Here is a 16,246-nt window from a genome sequence, read left to right as displayed (position 1 = left end):
GCCTTGAGCTGACGACTGTTTTAAGTTGGCGCTATATAACAATAGGGGAATTTGAATGTTTCTATTCAAATTTATATGAATACATTTTAATTGAAAAGACAGTTTATAGTTTAGTGAGTAAATTCTTAATGTATATTTGTATGACACCATTAGATATAAATTATATAAAATATCTGACCGTGATGAAAGGATAATTAAAGCTGGACCATGAAAATGTATACATAACTGATAAGTGGCAGGACTTCTTTTCAAACCAAATATCCAATACTTTGTCACCACTTTTTCCTCCATTGTTTTTCCACACTAACCCTTCCCAAAATACTGAGCTATAAACAAATAATTAAAAAAAAAAAGTGAATTCTAATTAAATAAATGCAAATCAAGTTTGTAACTTCAACTTTGTTGATATAATTACACATTACAGTTTAGATACAGTATGAGATTTTAGGTCTACGCTTTTACAGTATTTGTGTGTGAGGTTATGCTGTTTTAATGTTAAACCCAATTTTGAAAATGTTTTTTAGCCTTAGATAGAAGCTTCTATAATGAAGAATCAGCTGTTAAATAATGATTGTGGCATCAATATCATCGATCACTAACATCTTTGCATCAAAAATGTCTACAAGCTTACACAAACCGTAAATAAAATATCCATAGTCATACATTTTATTTCATATCCTTTGAAACAAATACAATGATCAGAAAAACAAAATAAAAACCACGTGGCCCACAGTAAATAAGACAAATAAGTTTGCATACCGACCACAGAACATTTTTGAGAGGAAGAAGAAAAAAAAAAAAAAAAGCTGGTGTGCTGTATGTGTAAACCTGTTCCGTGTCCACATAATGGTTACGACATTTAAAAACCTAAGAAAATCTAATTTCTGACAACTGTTTTAATGGCTACATCCTTGCCTCCCCTCCTTTAGCCTTCAATTTGGCAACACATATATTTATAATATCTTTTCATCATCCTCTAAATCATGTTTTTTGTTTTAACTCGAGTAAGGCTTTTAATAACACGTTCTGGCAAAGGCATTTAAGTGTTAAATGCTTTGAAGATGCCCATTTCTTATCTGCATCAGATTCTCATCCTCAAAAGTAAAATCTGAAGTTTCCTGTGTTCCATTAAAATCCACAGTTGTGACAGTTACACACTTCCAGCACGAGTGAACATTTTCTCTGAGCTCCCGCCTCCAAAAAACATAATTACAATGAAAATCTGTGACAAACCAGACCACAAGCGAATTCCATCAACTGAGAGCAAGTAAAATACACTTAGTGTCAACACACACAGAGCAACGTGTATTGCTTGATTCCCTGACTTTCTGTCTCAGCTGGTGATTGTTACAAAGCAAATGAAACTAAAGTTCAAAAGGATGCTGGTTTAACTTCAGTTTTATATTCGACCAGGAAGTCACTGTAAGTATCTTACACTTTTACCTACCTAGTATCAGACTTGAAAGTTATAACCCTTAAGCTTTTCAGGAAATTGAACTCTTTTGGTTTTTACACTTTTAGCATTTTTGGACAACATTTTGACATCCAGTTTATTTACGTTCTCTAACTGCTTTTCTACATAGCCACCTTATTAGGTAGTCTAATGTAATTAAACACAGCTCTGCCATAAAATTCTACACAGCTATTCAATTATAATCCAATCAGTCACAACATTAAAATCACTGAGAGACCAAGTAATTAGCATTGCTCATTTTATTAACGTGAGATGATCTGCTGGGCACCCGGGAAGATTGGCATTCACATGGCTGTTACTTTCCCATGTACCACCCACTTAAATGTTACAGCAAAACAGCCTCCACAAACATGCCAACGTGCCCGAGCCCTCTGTAAAAACCATTCAGGAACAGCTTGATGAACACAACAAAGAGCCCAAAGCATTGACCTGGAGTCCAAGCTCCCCAGATCAGAAGTGGATCAAGCATCCAATCATGTGACTGGAACAAGCCCAATCCATGGAGGCCACACCCTGAAACCCAACAGGACCCAAATGCTGTCCTGCCAGACGCCACAAGATCCACCTTAAAGGTCATGTATTAATTCCTCAATGGGTCAGAGCATTTTTGGCAACACGAGGAGGACCTTCACAATATTAGAAGGTGATCTGAATGTTTAGTTTAAACTTTCGGCATTCATTACTTGTTCAAAGAAAGGGGGGGAAAAGTATTTAAAAACATAAATTTCCCAATATTCCTCCTTTAAATCTCATCTCTGTAAGACACATATTGATGATTTCTATGAAGGTCATCAAAAAACAAAAGGCTTGAAAGGTTAAGGTAATATTTACGGCAGAGCTGCAGATTTTTTGTTAGTCTTAGATTACGCAATTAATCATGCACAATTTAAACTGCCAGCATAAGCAAGTGGAAGTGCTTAATTCAGTCAGTGCTAGCATCTGTACCAGCTGTTTAAGATGCATCTAATGCAACATTTCTTACATGCTCTGCTGGCCAAACACAAAGGAAGTTTTATTGTGAAGCTAACGCAAAGTGATTGTCAGAGTTTAATCTTCAAATTGCCTTTGGCTTAGCATTTTATGATCTAACCTTCACGACCCGATCAGACTTTTTCTAGATGTTGTGACGCTGGATTGGTTTTAAATTTAAAAAAAAAAAAAAAATCATAAGAAGATAGGCGCTGCAAGACTCGGGTTACTTGTGGAAAATGAAAAGAAACCTTGTTTTACCTGGATGCTCTGTGGGCACATACAAACACTGCTCAGTGAGCGTTTAGTGCAATATAAACTGACCAAGTAGCACAGAAATCTTAAGGGTTATAACTTTAACCAGCCACCGTGAGGTTATTGCTGTTCTCCATTTTCAGAGTCCTCTTGAAAAACACTTAAAACTTTTCCAAAATGTGATTTCTTGCCAGAAAGGTTAGGCGTTACATTTGTCTTTTGATTGCAGTAATGCAAGAAAAAGAAAAATGAAATGGACAAACCTACTTTTCTCTGGCATCAAAAAGAGGAAACAAGTAGCATTAACAAGTGTGAGCCTGAACTGTCACATTAAGGCAAATAAATAGAAATAGCTTTACAAAAAGCAGATTCCACTGCTCGCTAATGCTCTGTTCTAAGGCAAATCATCCGCAGCATTCAGCAAAAAGACTACCGCGACTACATTAATAAAGCAAATGAAGGAAAAAGGATCATTTTTTACAGGAAGACAAAACCAGGTGTTCATTGTGGCAACCATGCTGCGCTTCTTTGAGTAGAAACATTCAGGACTTGAGTTCACATTGTGTAGTCTTAGAAGTAGGAGATGATTGAAGATACTGCAGGCATATTCACTCCAGCGAATGCAAAACTTAGTCTCTTGTTGTGTTTTGCCAGAGTCTCATTAGATGCTTCTTGTCAAGATGCTGCTGCATAGCTTAAGAGTGCTGTATTGTGCAGCTACACCTCGTTAATCTCAGTCAGCACCAAAACAGGGAAAGGGCAACGGCAAAATTTAAAAAGGAAAAACACGTTTTACAGCAAAACACCCTGAAATATCAATAGTTCCTAGAAGAAAGAAAATTTAGAAGTGGTTAAGAGAAGTTTGTGCTCCAGGCAAGAGTGATCAGTCTATGTCCACAGACACTTAGAATCCAGCTTTCACACTATATACTGATACACATCTGCCTTTCCATGGTCAGGTGTTGCAAAGGGGCTCAGCCAGGCTATAGAGAATGGGTGGCCAAACACCACCTTCATGTTCATCCATTTAGACTTTTTGGCCCATCTCCTCTCCTCCTTCTTCAGCTGCTCGATACCCTGCAAAAAAGGTAAAGCAACGCAGTGCGAGTTAAATTCAGCCCTGATACAAAACATCAAAACATGCAGCTGCTGAATGAGGGATTAAAAATGAATCACAATTTGTATTCTTTTGTTTTCCTTTCACAGGTCTTAGGTGACTCACTCTCAGTGGTTCCTGACGATTAAGAAAGCTCCCAGGATAAACCAACACAGTCAACAAATGGAGGCCATATAACACTACAATTGACAGTTCTTTGTAGTGATAAGTCTGAGTCAGAGCTGTGGGTGTCTTGAGCAGAAAATGCATTACTCTGAACCCACCTGGAGGACGAACAGGTTTAGTTTATTTTGGTTCAAGGTTCTTTATTTGTCAAATGCATAGTTATAGGAAGAGGGGGTAGAGGAAGAACATTATATACATAATATATACATTGGGAAATCTTATGGAGGCTCGACCCCAAACTGCAAACTAAAACACCCGAGTCTGGTGCTGGTCTTCATACTGTTAAGAAACATTTTTTCTTTAAAGGACCAGACATGCTTTTCCTTATTTTCTGTACTCTTAAGAGTGACGGATATCAAACATGGCCAGAGTTTCAAATAATGAGGTCAGTTTACGCTCAGAGTTGAGACTGCTCTAAATCTCTGGTTTTAGTAATTTCTTTAAACTCTCATATCATGTCAGTGAGAGCAGATCTCCTCGTACAGTCCCTCAAGCACACAGGTCTGACTTTAAATTTTCTGTTTGCAAGGAGCAACCAATCACAAGAAAGTTAGCTTAAAGGGAAAAAAACTAAAAAAAACAACTGTTTCACAGAGGATGAACTGAGGGGCTAAACTAAGGTCCAGTATATGACAAAATAAACTTTGTATCATGAATTTATGGGGGTTTTTAAGACTAGTGTACAGTATTTTTCTAATTTCTAATATTACATTTTACAGATTGAGAAAATACTTCCTTTTTTAAGAGTATGGACAATAAAACCTTTTCTCTCTTCTTGAGAGTAAATGTACTGATCATAAGTAGCTTTAGAGAGCACAATCAATAAATATAATCTCATGCAATAAACGGTTGCTGTTTTTCTTCTAAAACATTACAATTGATAAAAAATATTCATGTTTCCTTAATAACAAAGATGTGGTCAATGAGGTCGCCTACACTTACATCAGTTGCGACTGATGTAATGATTACTTCCACTTAACTTTGTGAAGACAAACAACAAAATGTTTCTGGTTGAGTCAAACTTTAAAAAGAGTCTAACTGCAGTTTTATACAGAGAAATGTTCTCTGTGAGGTGAAGTAGAAACTGCAGAAACAAGGGTCAGAGCCAGGCCAGCACTTTCTCCACATCAAGCTGAAAAGGATCTAGTATCTTTCTTTTTAAAGGCTCTTCAGCAAGGTGGGAAGTTTCTGACATGAGAACTTAACCTCATGTCAGACTGCTGACACGGCAGTAGCTGAAATTCAGTTTTCAAGAGGTGTGCAGAGGAGAGGTAAGGTGGTGAAATTCCCTGCTGGATTTACTCACCGTTTCATCAGTGCAGATGGAGTGGACCTGAGTCCCAAACATGACTGCAGTGAAGATCAGAAAGAGGAGACCTTCAAAGCAGAGGAGGATGAGGAGGATGACAGTTGCTGGTGGAGAGAAGTTGCTGCACTCTGGAAAGAAAGGGAGTTTTTTTTTTATGTTAAACCAAGTAAATAACCTAAAATTTGGAAACCAGAAAGGATATTAAACAGACTTAAAGACTTAAGCGTCAAGGTTCCCTGTTCCCTCACTTAGCCCAATCAGAGGCTTGCCCCTCACATTTTGCATAAAAATAGAGAAGTCATAGCTTGTCAGTGCAGAGAATGTGTCAAGTTTGCTTATACAATAAATCAACTATGAAAAGAGTTCCACATTAGTCTTCTAATGCATAACATTTTACATCTTAGTCACAAGCTTTACTGATTGGATTGGTTCCTATACTAAACTACTATATTACAGGACACACACTTACTCGCCCAGTCTTCTTCAATGCAGAAAACGAAATGGAAGGCCGCCATGAATAACGCATGGAAAGATATTAGTGCAATGTACATCTGAAAACAAACACAAATGTAATGTCAGTCATCTCATTTTTATAATCTTCATATTCATTTATGGTCTTAATTTGGAAAGCCAAAATAAAATGCATTTAGGCGTACAGGCAAATTGGGGGAAGAAGAAGAAGAAAAAAAATCAAACTATGTTCAAAAAAAAAAAAAAAAAACCTGCCACAAATTCGTCTAAACAAAATTACGCAGTCAGTGTGAACAGCTGGATTAAGAAAAAGGGAGTCTGGATTTTCCGATGTCTAAAGGTCTTTAACTCAAATAACCACAAATGGACACCGATTGGTTACAACCAAGTTGTACAGAAGAGCATTTCTGAATGCACAACATGGGTTACAGCAGTTGAAGACCACACCGGGTGCCACTTTTATTAAAAACAGGAAACTAAGATTACAATTTACATGTCTTCATCAAAATTGGACAGACAGATTGGAAAGACTTTGCTTAGTCTTGGTCTCAATTTCTGCTGTCATATATGGATGGTAGGCTTAGAGCAGAGTTAACAATGTGACCATGTCACAAAGCTCATATCACCTCAAACTGGTTTCTTGAACATGACAATGAGTTACAGTGTGCTCAAATGGCCTTCAGTGCCATTTCCCACTCCAATAGATTACCTTTGGGGTGTGGTGGAGCAAGAGATACACATCACTGATGTGAAGCCAACAAATCTGCAGTAACAATGTGATGCTATCATGTCAATATAGACCAAAATTTCTATCCAATGTTTCCTATGTTTGCTGAATATGTGCAATGAAAAATTAGGCCAGTTCTGATGGCAAAACTGGGTCCAAGCCAGTGTACCTACTAAAGTAGCCGGTGGGTGCACCCTATATATTATGACATTCGACCCAAGAGCAAGTATAAGTGTGAGCATGATAATGAAAGAGGGAGTTATTATGAATATTTCCAAGTGGATTCTAATATTCGTTTTGCTGTTAAAGACTCACTGTGAAAAGGACAAAGTATTTCTGGTTGCTTTCTCCGACACAGTTATTCACCCAGGGGCAGTGATGGTCCATCTTCTTGATGCAGCGTTTACACACACTGTGGAGACAAAATAAATTAATCATAGGCACACCTGAGGGAGTCATGCAATAAACAAATGTGGGTGTTGGTATGTCACAACAACTGTCACTAAAAGACACACACACAAACACCTTAAGGAGCATAATTCAGTCAACTGTGAGAAAATGAACAGGCTGCTCTCAGTCATAGCAGCTGCAGACTGGGGGTTATTTATCTGTCAAAACTGCAGCAGGCTGACAACTCAAGTAAAAGCCAGAAACTCATAATTTATCATAAGACAAAGCAGAGAGTCACACTCGAGCTGCCTGGGCGCTTTGTTTTATGGGGAAATCGCTTTTTAAAAAGCTGCCATTCTGTGTGTAAGATACTGTTTGTTTGGGTTGTTAGAGATAACTGTGTCACTGCACTGTATCATCTGAAGCACCCTCAAGAATGACTCATAATATTCAGCTTGAAAAGAATCAAACTGACTGCCATTTTTGCTTCTGAGACGGGCTGACTCACTGGCTTCACAATTCAATTAATCGGAGGTGTTTTTGCACTTTTCATGCCTTGAGATCCCAGAGAAACCACTGAGCAACCACAGAGGGAAGTCCTTATTATTATCAACTTGCAGAGTCTGCAGGGAAATGCGACACAGCTGAAAGACGCAGGAGAGCCAGTCTAGGCACAAACACAGAGGAGGAGTGGCGTTCCCAGCCGGAGAGTCGCATCAGGACTTTCCTCTGTGAGGTGCAGACTTCAGCAGATTCCTGTTTGTTTTGTTCCCAAAATGTGCAGTCTGCAATGAGAAGTGTACCCTTTCTTATACTACACAGATTCATACAGTGCTGTACCTGCAGTGGTGAGCTCTGTCTGGCTTGATGCTGCAGCACTTGGGGCATTTGTACACCACCTGTCCTGGTTTGAGCTGCAAACTTTCAATGAACTCTTTGGTTGCGTTTCCTTTAGGCACAGCACCCTGAGGAGGAGTGGGATGAAAAGAGAAGTCAGCTCTGCTCTGTCACTCTACATGTGGTACATGATTTCTTTCGGGGGTACATGATTTCCTTTGACGGCAAGATGGCTTTTATTTTATAAAGTGCATTTAAAAAGTGCTTCTCCAGCCAAACGCACACTCTCTTTTATGTGACCGCACTTATAGCTAGATTGGGAAACCCTGGGCTGACTTATCGAGTTGGTAATCACCTTCATGTGACCCGCTTAGCCTGTCTGCGGATTTTAGGGGAAGTGAAACCAGATAAGGAATAGATATTGTGGCTATGTTGAACTTTCTTTGTATTACAAATGCTGGAGTTGACTCAAGAGGCTTCCAAGCCCAGGATAGACAAAACATGACAAACACAAAAGTATTTTTAAAAAACCAAAAAAACAAACAAAGCACATAGAGAAAACAAATCCAAATCTATGTAACAATTAGAAGTAAATTAAGAGTATGCTAAAAAAAAAGGTTTGCAGAAATAGTAAAGCTAGACTGAAAGGGATAAACAAAAAAAGCTGCTGAATCCATAAAGAAGAGTACAAATAAAAAATTACTAAAACACAGTAACGGAAGATTAAAAATGAGATTAGACTTAAAACAAAGCCCACCCCAGACTAAAGTGCATGCAAGCCCTCACGGGTGGGGCCTTAAACTCATTTTAAAGTGTCAAATTTTTCAGTAGGGCTTTATGGGTTATGTGAGACTATCCAAGAGCCTAATAAGGGAAACAAAGAAGAGTTTCCTCAGAGTCAAAAACTAGGAGAGAACCCAAGATAATTTATTTTGCACCTGATATCCAAGAAAGTCAATGGACTGTGATACAACTAAGCCAGATGGGCAACAAAAAAAAAAAGGAGAGAAAAAAAAAGGTAATGTTTGTGGGATGTTATAAGAAAAATGTATCTAATGACATTTTAGACATGAATGACGTGAATGACATTTTTATTATATCTGATATGACTACAGTTTAAATTCTGTTGAATAATTAAGGGGCTCACAACCTAAGGATCAGGGATCCACTGAGGGGATGATTAATGTGGTGGAAAATAAGAATTAAATTGGTTCTATAACAGAAATCTGATCAATTTTTTATTTTATTTTTTACTTCTATTTCTGCTGCAAGTTACAGGTAGTTTAGATTTTTTTTTTTTTTTTTTTTTTTTTTAAATAAAAGCATGTGAGTCATACCATAGGCTCCAGCTATACATTAAAGGATACAAAACCACAAAGTTTGGAGAGCGCTGCATTTCATAAGCATATATTATAAACTCCTAGCTGCCAGTGTACCTAATAAAATGTAGATATAATTTGCAAAGTACGTGTCAGAGAAGTGTGGAGGAATTTGTGGAAGTTTAAAGTAAAAGAGCACAGAAATAAAAGTTTAGTACCCCATGCAACTGTTGCAAGTCAAATATTTACTATGAGCACACCAACAGGAACACATTCTTAAATTATTGTAGTAATAAATCGAGAGAGGATAAATAGTGCTAGTCAGACAGTCAGTATCGCATCCTACAAGCAAATAAAGTGGACCAATAAAGCTCTGACTGACCGGGTCTGTGCACATCGCCTTGGCATGGGAAGCAAGGGCGAGGAAGGCGAGGCCGTTGAACAGCACCCCGTTGAAGAGGCTATAGGCCACGTTCTTGGCAGGCAGCAGCATGACGAACACCACCACAAACTCGGCGTAGAAGACCAGGAGCCAGGTGATGATGCCACACACGATGCCGCAGCTGTCGCGGATGAACCACATGGTGTCGGAGCCGGTGCGCGGTGGAGGAGGGGTGCAGTGCTCGCGCTTCAGGTAGCCAGCTTGGCGCTCAATGTCCCTGGTGCGGTGCGCCGGGCTCTTCATCCTAAAGCGCCTGTGGCTCCAACCACATACTGCGAGGAGTGACGAGACAGATGGTGAGGAAGAGGGGGGGACAGAGCGGTGGGAAGAAAATGAAAGAAGAGGAGGAATTAGGGACTTATGCGAGGGATGGTACACAGTTGCCATACAGTTATTTTCACTTTGTTGATTCATTTTCTATCAAACAACTATTTTTTTCTGCTCTGACTGTATTACTTTGATACTTCGCTGTAACAGTGGTGTCCCACAGCAATTAAGAGTCAGTGTAAACAGACTAATAACAGAATCTGCATGGTCCTCGAGGAATATAAATAAAGGCAGGAGCCATTAAGGCACAGTGAATCAGCAAATAATGTTGGAGTAAACGCTCAAGAGGATGCATTAACTGGAGGAGGAACAAACACTAACCGCTCTGATCCCACAACGCCAAGAAAATCCATGCATCCTCTCACAGCAAAGTTTCAGCATTTGGCCTTAAAGGTAACACAAAACAATGCTTCACCACAAAACAGACTACACTGCTGTCCTGCTCTGCTTGGGGCTTAAGCGTGTGTGTATCCAGATCCGTCTGGAGACGAGGCTCATAAATAAGTCATCAAGCAGGTTTGTGTGTGTGTGTAGACAAAAATCTGATGTGACTTGAAAGGGGCCAAACTGTCAAAAATAACTAGATCTCAGTATTACATGAAGGCTAAAATAAAACAGCTGATTCCTGTAGGATACAGGAACCTTGATGCCCTTCTCCTCACTGAAACTTAAGATTAAAATTAGAGCAATCAAACTGCTTGGGTGTAACTAAGGATTCGATCTATCCATTAGACTTAACTGAATGATAGTCTAATCTCACTTTTATGTCCACATTAATTAAGGCTTGTCCAATGATCCTGACAGTTACACAGGCTTCCCAGAGGACAGAAATTTAATCAGAATAAAAACATACAGCACATCTGGGACAAAATCTCAGATTCCATCACTGTCCAGAAGGAAAGCAAAATTAAATCAAAACCAAAATGGATTTATGATTTTTAACCTTTTAATAGGATCAGTTTTTACTACATTTTGGTGCCAAAGTTTCTTCTCCTATGCTCGTTGTTTCACCATGTCTATGTGTGAGGGAGGGTCCAGACAGAGCAGATCACCGTTTTCCCCAGTGTGACTGTAGCATTAGTTCTGTTTACATACCAAAAATGACCTAGTTCAGTTTAGGAAAGAAAACTATTTGATTAGGTTTAGAAAAAGATCACATCTGGGTTAAAGTACACAAGTCGGACGTTTCAAAAGGATGCTCAGTTTTCTAGGTTGGCATGGCGACACATGCTACTCAGGACGCTCAAAAACAGAGGCAGCACAAATGTGAAACATACTGGTTTCAAAGTTGATCCCGCTTACTCAGGACTGGCCAAAGTCTTGCTGACTGCAACATAAAGTAAAGTGGACAGTTTGTCTCCGTGCATGTGAGAAGAAAAAGAAAAACACTTACCAAAAAAAAAACAAAAAACAAAAAACCCCACACAAAATCATTTTCATGACCATTTTGCAATGAGCCCAGGCTAGAATTTAACATCACTCAAGTTGACAACAAGTCATTACATTACTGCAAGTGAAATAAAAGCTTCTTGGAAGGATCAATCCGTCTAAAGCCAAAGTTGGACAGATGTCAAGCGGCATAGATGGCATGGTGACAAACAAAACTCTGTACCCAACATTCACCACCATGTCAAGCTGTGGATCACAATAAAGGAAAGAATCCCAGCACATCTACATTTCCCAAGAATGTCACACAGCATCTATCAGCAGTGACATTTTTAAGCAGCACCAAGTATTTAAAACAGTTTTGTGCGCTCATTTGGGCTATTCTAATTTTTACTCTTTATTTGAATAAATAATTTTTTGAGCGATTCATTTCAACGTGGTCATCAGATAATACTAATCTGTCACCGTAAACTACCAGTCAAAAGAAGTCAATTTTTGTTCCAGCTGTTACTGAAAATTTATTCAATTTGATTTATATAGTGTCAAATCACAACTTTAAATTTTAAGGTAAAGACCCCACAATAATACAGAGAAAACCCCAACAATCAGACAACCCCCTTGTAAGAAAGCACTTGGTGACAGTGGAAGGGAAAACTCCTTTTTAGCAGCAAGAAACCAGTAACAGGAAGAACCAGGTTCAGGGAGGGGTGTCCATCTGCTGCAACTGGCTGGGGGTGAAATGACGAATACAGGACAAAAGACACAAAGTGTACACTGAAACTGGTAAATAATACAACTTTGTTCCGAAAAATAAATGAATTAATAAAATGAAATCACAGAATCTAAAAAGACTCATTCAGTAGCCAAATACACTTGTTGTATTTTTTCTATAATGCTACAAAAATTATGTTTAGCAGATTTATTCCCAGGGCTCTTGAGGTCAGCAAGAATTGACACAAATATGCCGTTCACGACAAACTGGCCCGATGTTCACTTAAAACCTACCATTCAGGTATTTCCTAATGTTCTGGGTCTTTAGCTTGCTCCAGAAACAACTCCAGACCAACCACTTGCTTTTTTCTCATGATTTATATTCAATATTCAACTTCCTATATTACAGTATGTTGTAACTGTGGCTGCAAAGGTGTAGCAACACAGTTTGTTCCAAAGTGACACACACAAAAAAAGCTGAAGCATTTTTGGGAACTGTTTGCTTTAAAGTTCAAGTTTCAGATTACTTCCCCCGCTGCAAATAAGCTGTAAGTTCACCTACTTCACTCTGGTTAGATGAACGATTGTTTTTAAGTGTTCTATTGGAGTACTAAATGAATTTTGAGTACACATGCTAGTGTCCCTGTAATAACCACGTGTTGTTTACTCGTGTGACTCACTTGACGCGTATTTGGCTCGACGGGTGGAGGAAGTCCACCTGTCGAGTTTCAAGTAAAACTTGCTTCAGGATGCAGGAAGCTTACACATGGCCGGTGTGTCACTGAAAACGACTCCCTTCATTAGAAACAACAGCTAGAAACAGCAATGAAACCAGTGTTGAGTGAAAATGGAGATGATGAAAAAAGACAGAAACTCAAGACAATGAAATAGGCAAGAAAGCCCTGGAGTGAAACTAACTACTGATGCTGAGTTCATTAACAATTAAGCAAATAGTTCCTCCTGCAGAATGAGTCTATAGATTTCTGTCAGTGAATAGCTGCTTGTATAGAGAGGAAAACCAACATGAATGGAACAGAAACACTTTACACAACAAAATCTTGTCTAAGATGATCCGGAAGATACAGTAGATACAGTATGTGAAAATGTTTAACACGGTAAAGGTAAGTTCATTTAAAATGCATGCAGCACACTAAAACACTCCACGATTCACAGGCATTTTTGATACCCTGCTGTAAAATAAATTACACCACCGAGTGAAGGAGGCAGCTGAGCGGGCAGGCGGCACGAGGACCTCCTGCTGCGATAAACAGCCAGTTAACATGTTGATGTTGTTCCACTTTACTGATAGTCTCATCGGGCCACTTAAAAAACTGAAAATGGTTGTTTCACTCAAGACTAATGTGATGCTTCAGGGATTATTATTGCAAAAACAAACATGACCTGAATATGACACCGATACACATTGTTTTATTTATCATCACATAGATACTGCTGTCCCTGTATTGAAGCAGAGTGGCAGAAGAGACACATTAGACACGACAAACTGCTCACGGAGTAGCTGTTGATGGTCTTTAAACTGACAGAGCGAACTCTCTACTGGCTAAAGCAGGTCCAGGGTCCAGTCTGGCCCACTAGATGGCTTTACAAAGAGTGAAAATTGCACAGAAGCCATTAATTTGTCCAGTTTTTTCAGTAAAAAATGAATTGTTAATCATTTTACTGATGTCATGTTTATTGTACAGGTGTGAAACGAATGGTGAGTTGAAAGTATTTCGAGATCTAGACATGGTTTAAACATAAAAACGTAGAACACTACACCCGTTTTTCTCAAGTTCACCTCAGGTTGTTTATTTGTTTCACGTGTGAATTTTTAACATGAAATGACCCCCTGTGTTGTAGGCTTATTTTTAAGGGAGTGGGGTAAAAGGGTGCCTTTCAATTTAGCTTATCATTTCAGATTTTTTGAAATATTGAATTCAGCTAAGGTGAACGCTTTAAAATGGACTTCTTTACACTAAAGAAACACTTTATTACACTTAAGAATTTAATTTTAATTACATTTGTAAACTGAATATGTGGCATGTTCACATCTACATTCATTAACACACACTGTTTGTGTTTAATAAAACATCTCTCCTTTGCACTGTAGTCCTATACTAACACTCAGGTGTTTGTGGCCACAGATCAGGATGCACTCTGTATTCTTTCAACTTTCTATCACAGCCCTCATTACGCTTGAGCACCTATCACTTGTTGTCCTGTTTTTGGACCACTTTTGGTAGGTAAAAGTCTCAAAACCTGCCCTCTTTGGATCTGGTGTGACCCAACTGCTTCAGAGCAAGAGGCTCCTGGGTTCAAGACTTCCTGGATGCTCTCTGTGTGGAGTTAACCTGCTCTTTCTGTTGTTGTGTATTTTTATTTAGCTGCTCTCATTTATACCTAATGTATGTTTAATTGGTGACTCTAAATACATCAAAGGCGAGGATGTGAGCTACGAAAAGAGTTAAAGGTGGAACAGAATAAGACCCTGGGTGAATGCGAGTTGTCAGTAGGAGTATAAAATCTCAAACATTTAAGTCAATCCTCCTTCCAATAAATCATCAAGAACAGATTGTTCACCAATATATCTGACTCCACGACAAAGTGCAACTCTGAGGAGATGATCACCTTTTTTCATTTCAGTCACCTGTCTTTGGTTTCACTCTTATATTATATCATTAATTTCTTATCTAACTGTGTTTTTTTGTATCTTATTGAGCTATCTTGTTTTATCATATGACATTGATTTTATTAAGCCATTCATAATGAAATAAGCTATTTTAATAATGGTTGCATTTAATGTTATGGCAACTGCAAGACAGCAGTTTCATTACTTGTTTATCCACAACAAGATTCACTGACTGGTCCTTCCAGCTCGTCTTTGGCCGATTTGATTTCGAGGATAAAAAACAGACATCTGCTAAAATATGTTGAATAACCTGAGAGGCACTAAGGAGGAAAAAAAAATAAGCGTGTGTTCTGGGCTCATGTATACGGCTGAAGTGCTTTTGAGCACGGTTTGCTGTATTTCAGGTAAACTAACCACCACAAAGATATGATGAGTATCGTATATGGTAACATATATGATGTATAGGACATAACTACTCATCTTTTGGAAAGTGCAGTAATAAACCAAACCAGGAAGTTAACTGGTAGCTGAAACAGAGCGGGATGACTGGTTTTCCAGTAGTTGATAAATGGAAACACTTAAAATCTACAAAACCATTTTCCAGAGTGAAACTGGGTTTTCACAGCCTACCTCGCACTCTCTTGCCTTTCTCGACGGACGCTTCTTGAACTCTTTGTGTAGTTTAGAGGCTTGTAGAGTTCAGACACCCCAAACTATCCACACACGCCTGTCTGCCCCTCCGCTGCGTCCGTTAGCTCAATCCCAGCTAACCTCACCGATCTTCGGACAGTTGCCCTCCACGGCCCCAGCGACTCGGCTCCCGCTCTCGTTGCTGTCTCGTTTTCAAAGAAGTGTTAATTATCCTCACTAACAGTCAGCTAAACGTGACCTGACACAAGGTGCTGTCGAACTGCCGCTCCTCCCGTCAGATCCAGAAAGCTCTGCGGGCAGCGGGACAACAAAATGCAGATCCAACCAGGAAGTCAGACACCCTCTCCTGTCTGTTATGGGCCGCTTAACCCTGAGCGTTGACTTCTAGGTGGTACTTTCACCCGGGCTGAGATCAAAACCTTGCAAAATCCTACCACCCCCCTTACGATGGTGAGGGCTGCTGAAGGTTAAAGTGAGTAAGTCTGTAAGGAAAATAGATAAATGAATGAATGAATAAATAAATAAATAAATAAATAAATAAATAAGGGATTGTACTAGGGGAGAAAAATTTCCAAAAAAAGTTACAAGGAAAAAATGAGAGGAAAAAAAGTGGCAAATAACCCCAAAAAATTACAATATTTTAAGCAACAAACAAAAACAAAAAAATGTCAGTCTATGACACAAAAAGTAAATTTACACGCAAAAATGGGCAGCTGTTGAGAAAACACTCATCTATTTATTAAAAAAATACCAAATTTCTTTAATAAAATAGGAAATAGAAACTTAATAATATAAAACAACAAATTTACAAGTAAAATACATAGGGTACAAAATTCACAGATTTCGTGGAAAAAAATCACAAGAAAAAAATTACCAAAAATACGTGGCATAAGTTAAAGCACGTGCAGAAAAATTGTTGTAAAGGGTTGTTCAAAGTTGCTTTTCGTGTCAACATCAGTGGAATATCTTTGTTTTTAGGAGGTCACTGTCTTGTGTTTGTTGGGTGGGGCGTTTACCTGTAAAGATTATTAGAAAACTCAAACAACCAGCATGCCCTTCGGATTTTT

General features: G+C 38.7%; 1 protein-coding gene across 2 annotated transcripts; it reads right to left on the bottom strand.

Moving 5' to 3' along the window:
- Positions 1-652: 652 nt before the first annotated feature.
- zdhhc3b (zDHHC palmitoyltransferase 3b) lies at positions 653-15,539 on the bottom strand. Of its 2 annotated transcripts, none has more exons than XM_085262622.1 (7): positions 15,159-15,539; positions 9,416-9,747; positions 7,718-7,842; positions 6,803-6,899; positions 5,759-5,840; positions 5,287-5,417; positions 653-3,775 (listed from the first exon to the last, which is right to left on the bottom strand). In XM_085262622.1, the coding sequence occupies exons 2-7, from the start codon at positions 9,716-9,718 to the stop codon at positions 3,617-3,619; spliced, it is 897 nt and encodes a 298-aa protein (XP_085118748.1). In that variant the 5' UTR covers positions 9,719-9,747; positions 15,159-15,539; the 3' UTR covers positions 653-3,616. The 2 variants fall into 2 exon arrangements, with proteins under 2 accessions (XP_085118748.1, XP_085118749.1); XM_085262623.1 differs by lacking the exon at positions 15,159-15,539 and adding an exon at positions 11,080-11,439.
- Between the last annotated feature and the right edge of the window lie 707 nt (positions 15,540-16,246).

This window comes from Mchenga conophoros, linkage group LG22 (assembly GCF_057382185.1).
Source record: "Mchenga conophoros isolate Kocher_MC1m ecotype Shallow Benthic linkage group LG22, M_conophoros_male_GT1.1, whole genome shotgun sequence".
Classification (NCBI taxonomy): Eukaryota; Metazoa; Chordata; class Actinopteri; order Cichliformes; family Cichlidae; genus Mchenga; species Mchenga conophoros.
Note: the sequence above shows the minus strand (reverse complement) of the source record. Positions and strands in the feature narration are given on the sequence as shown.

Bases quoted from the DNA above. Each gene is read 5' to 3' on its own strand.
- zdhhc3b (XM_085262622.1), bottom strand. From the start codon at position 9,718: ATGAAGAGCCCGGCGCACCGCACCAGGGACATTGAGCGCCAAGCTGGC. The intron at 7,843-9,415 runs GTCAGTCAGAGC...ACTCCTCCTCAG, and splicing joins AGGCGATGTGCACAGACCCG to GGTGCTGTGCCTAAAGGAAA. The intron at 3,776-5,286 runs GTGAGTAAATCC...CCTTTTTTGCAG, and splicing joins CCATCTGCACTGATGAAACG to GGTATCGAGCAGCTGAAGAA.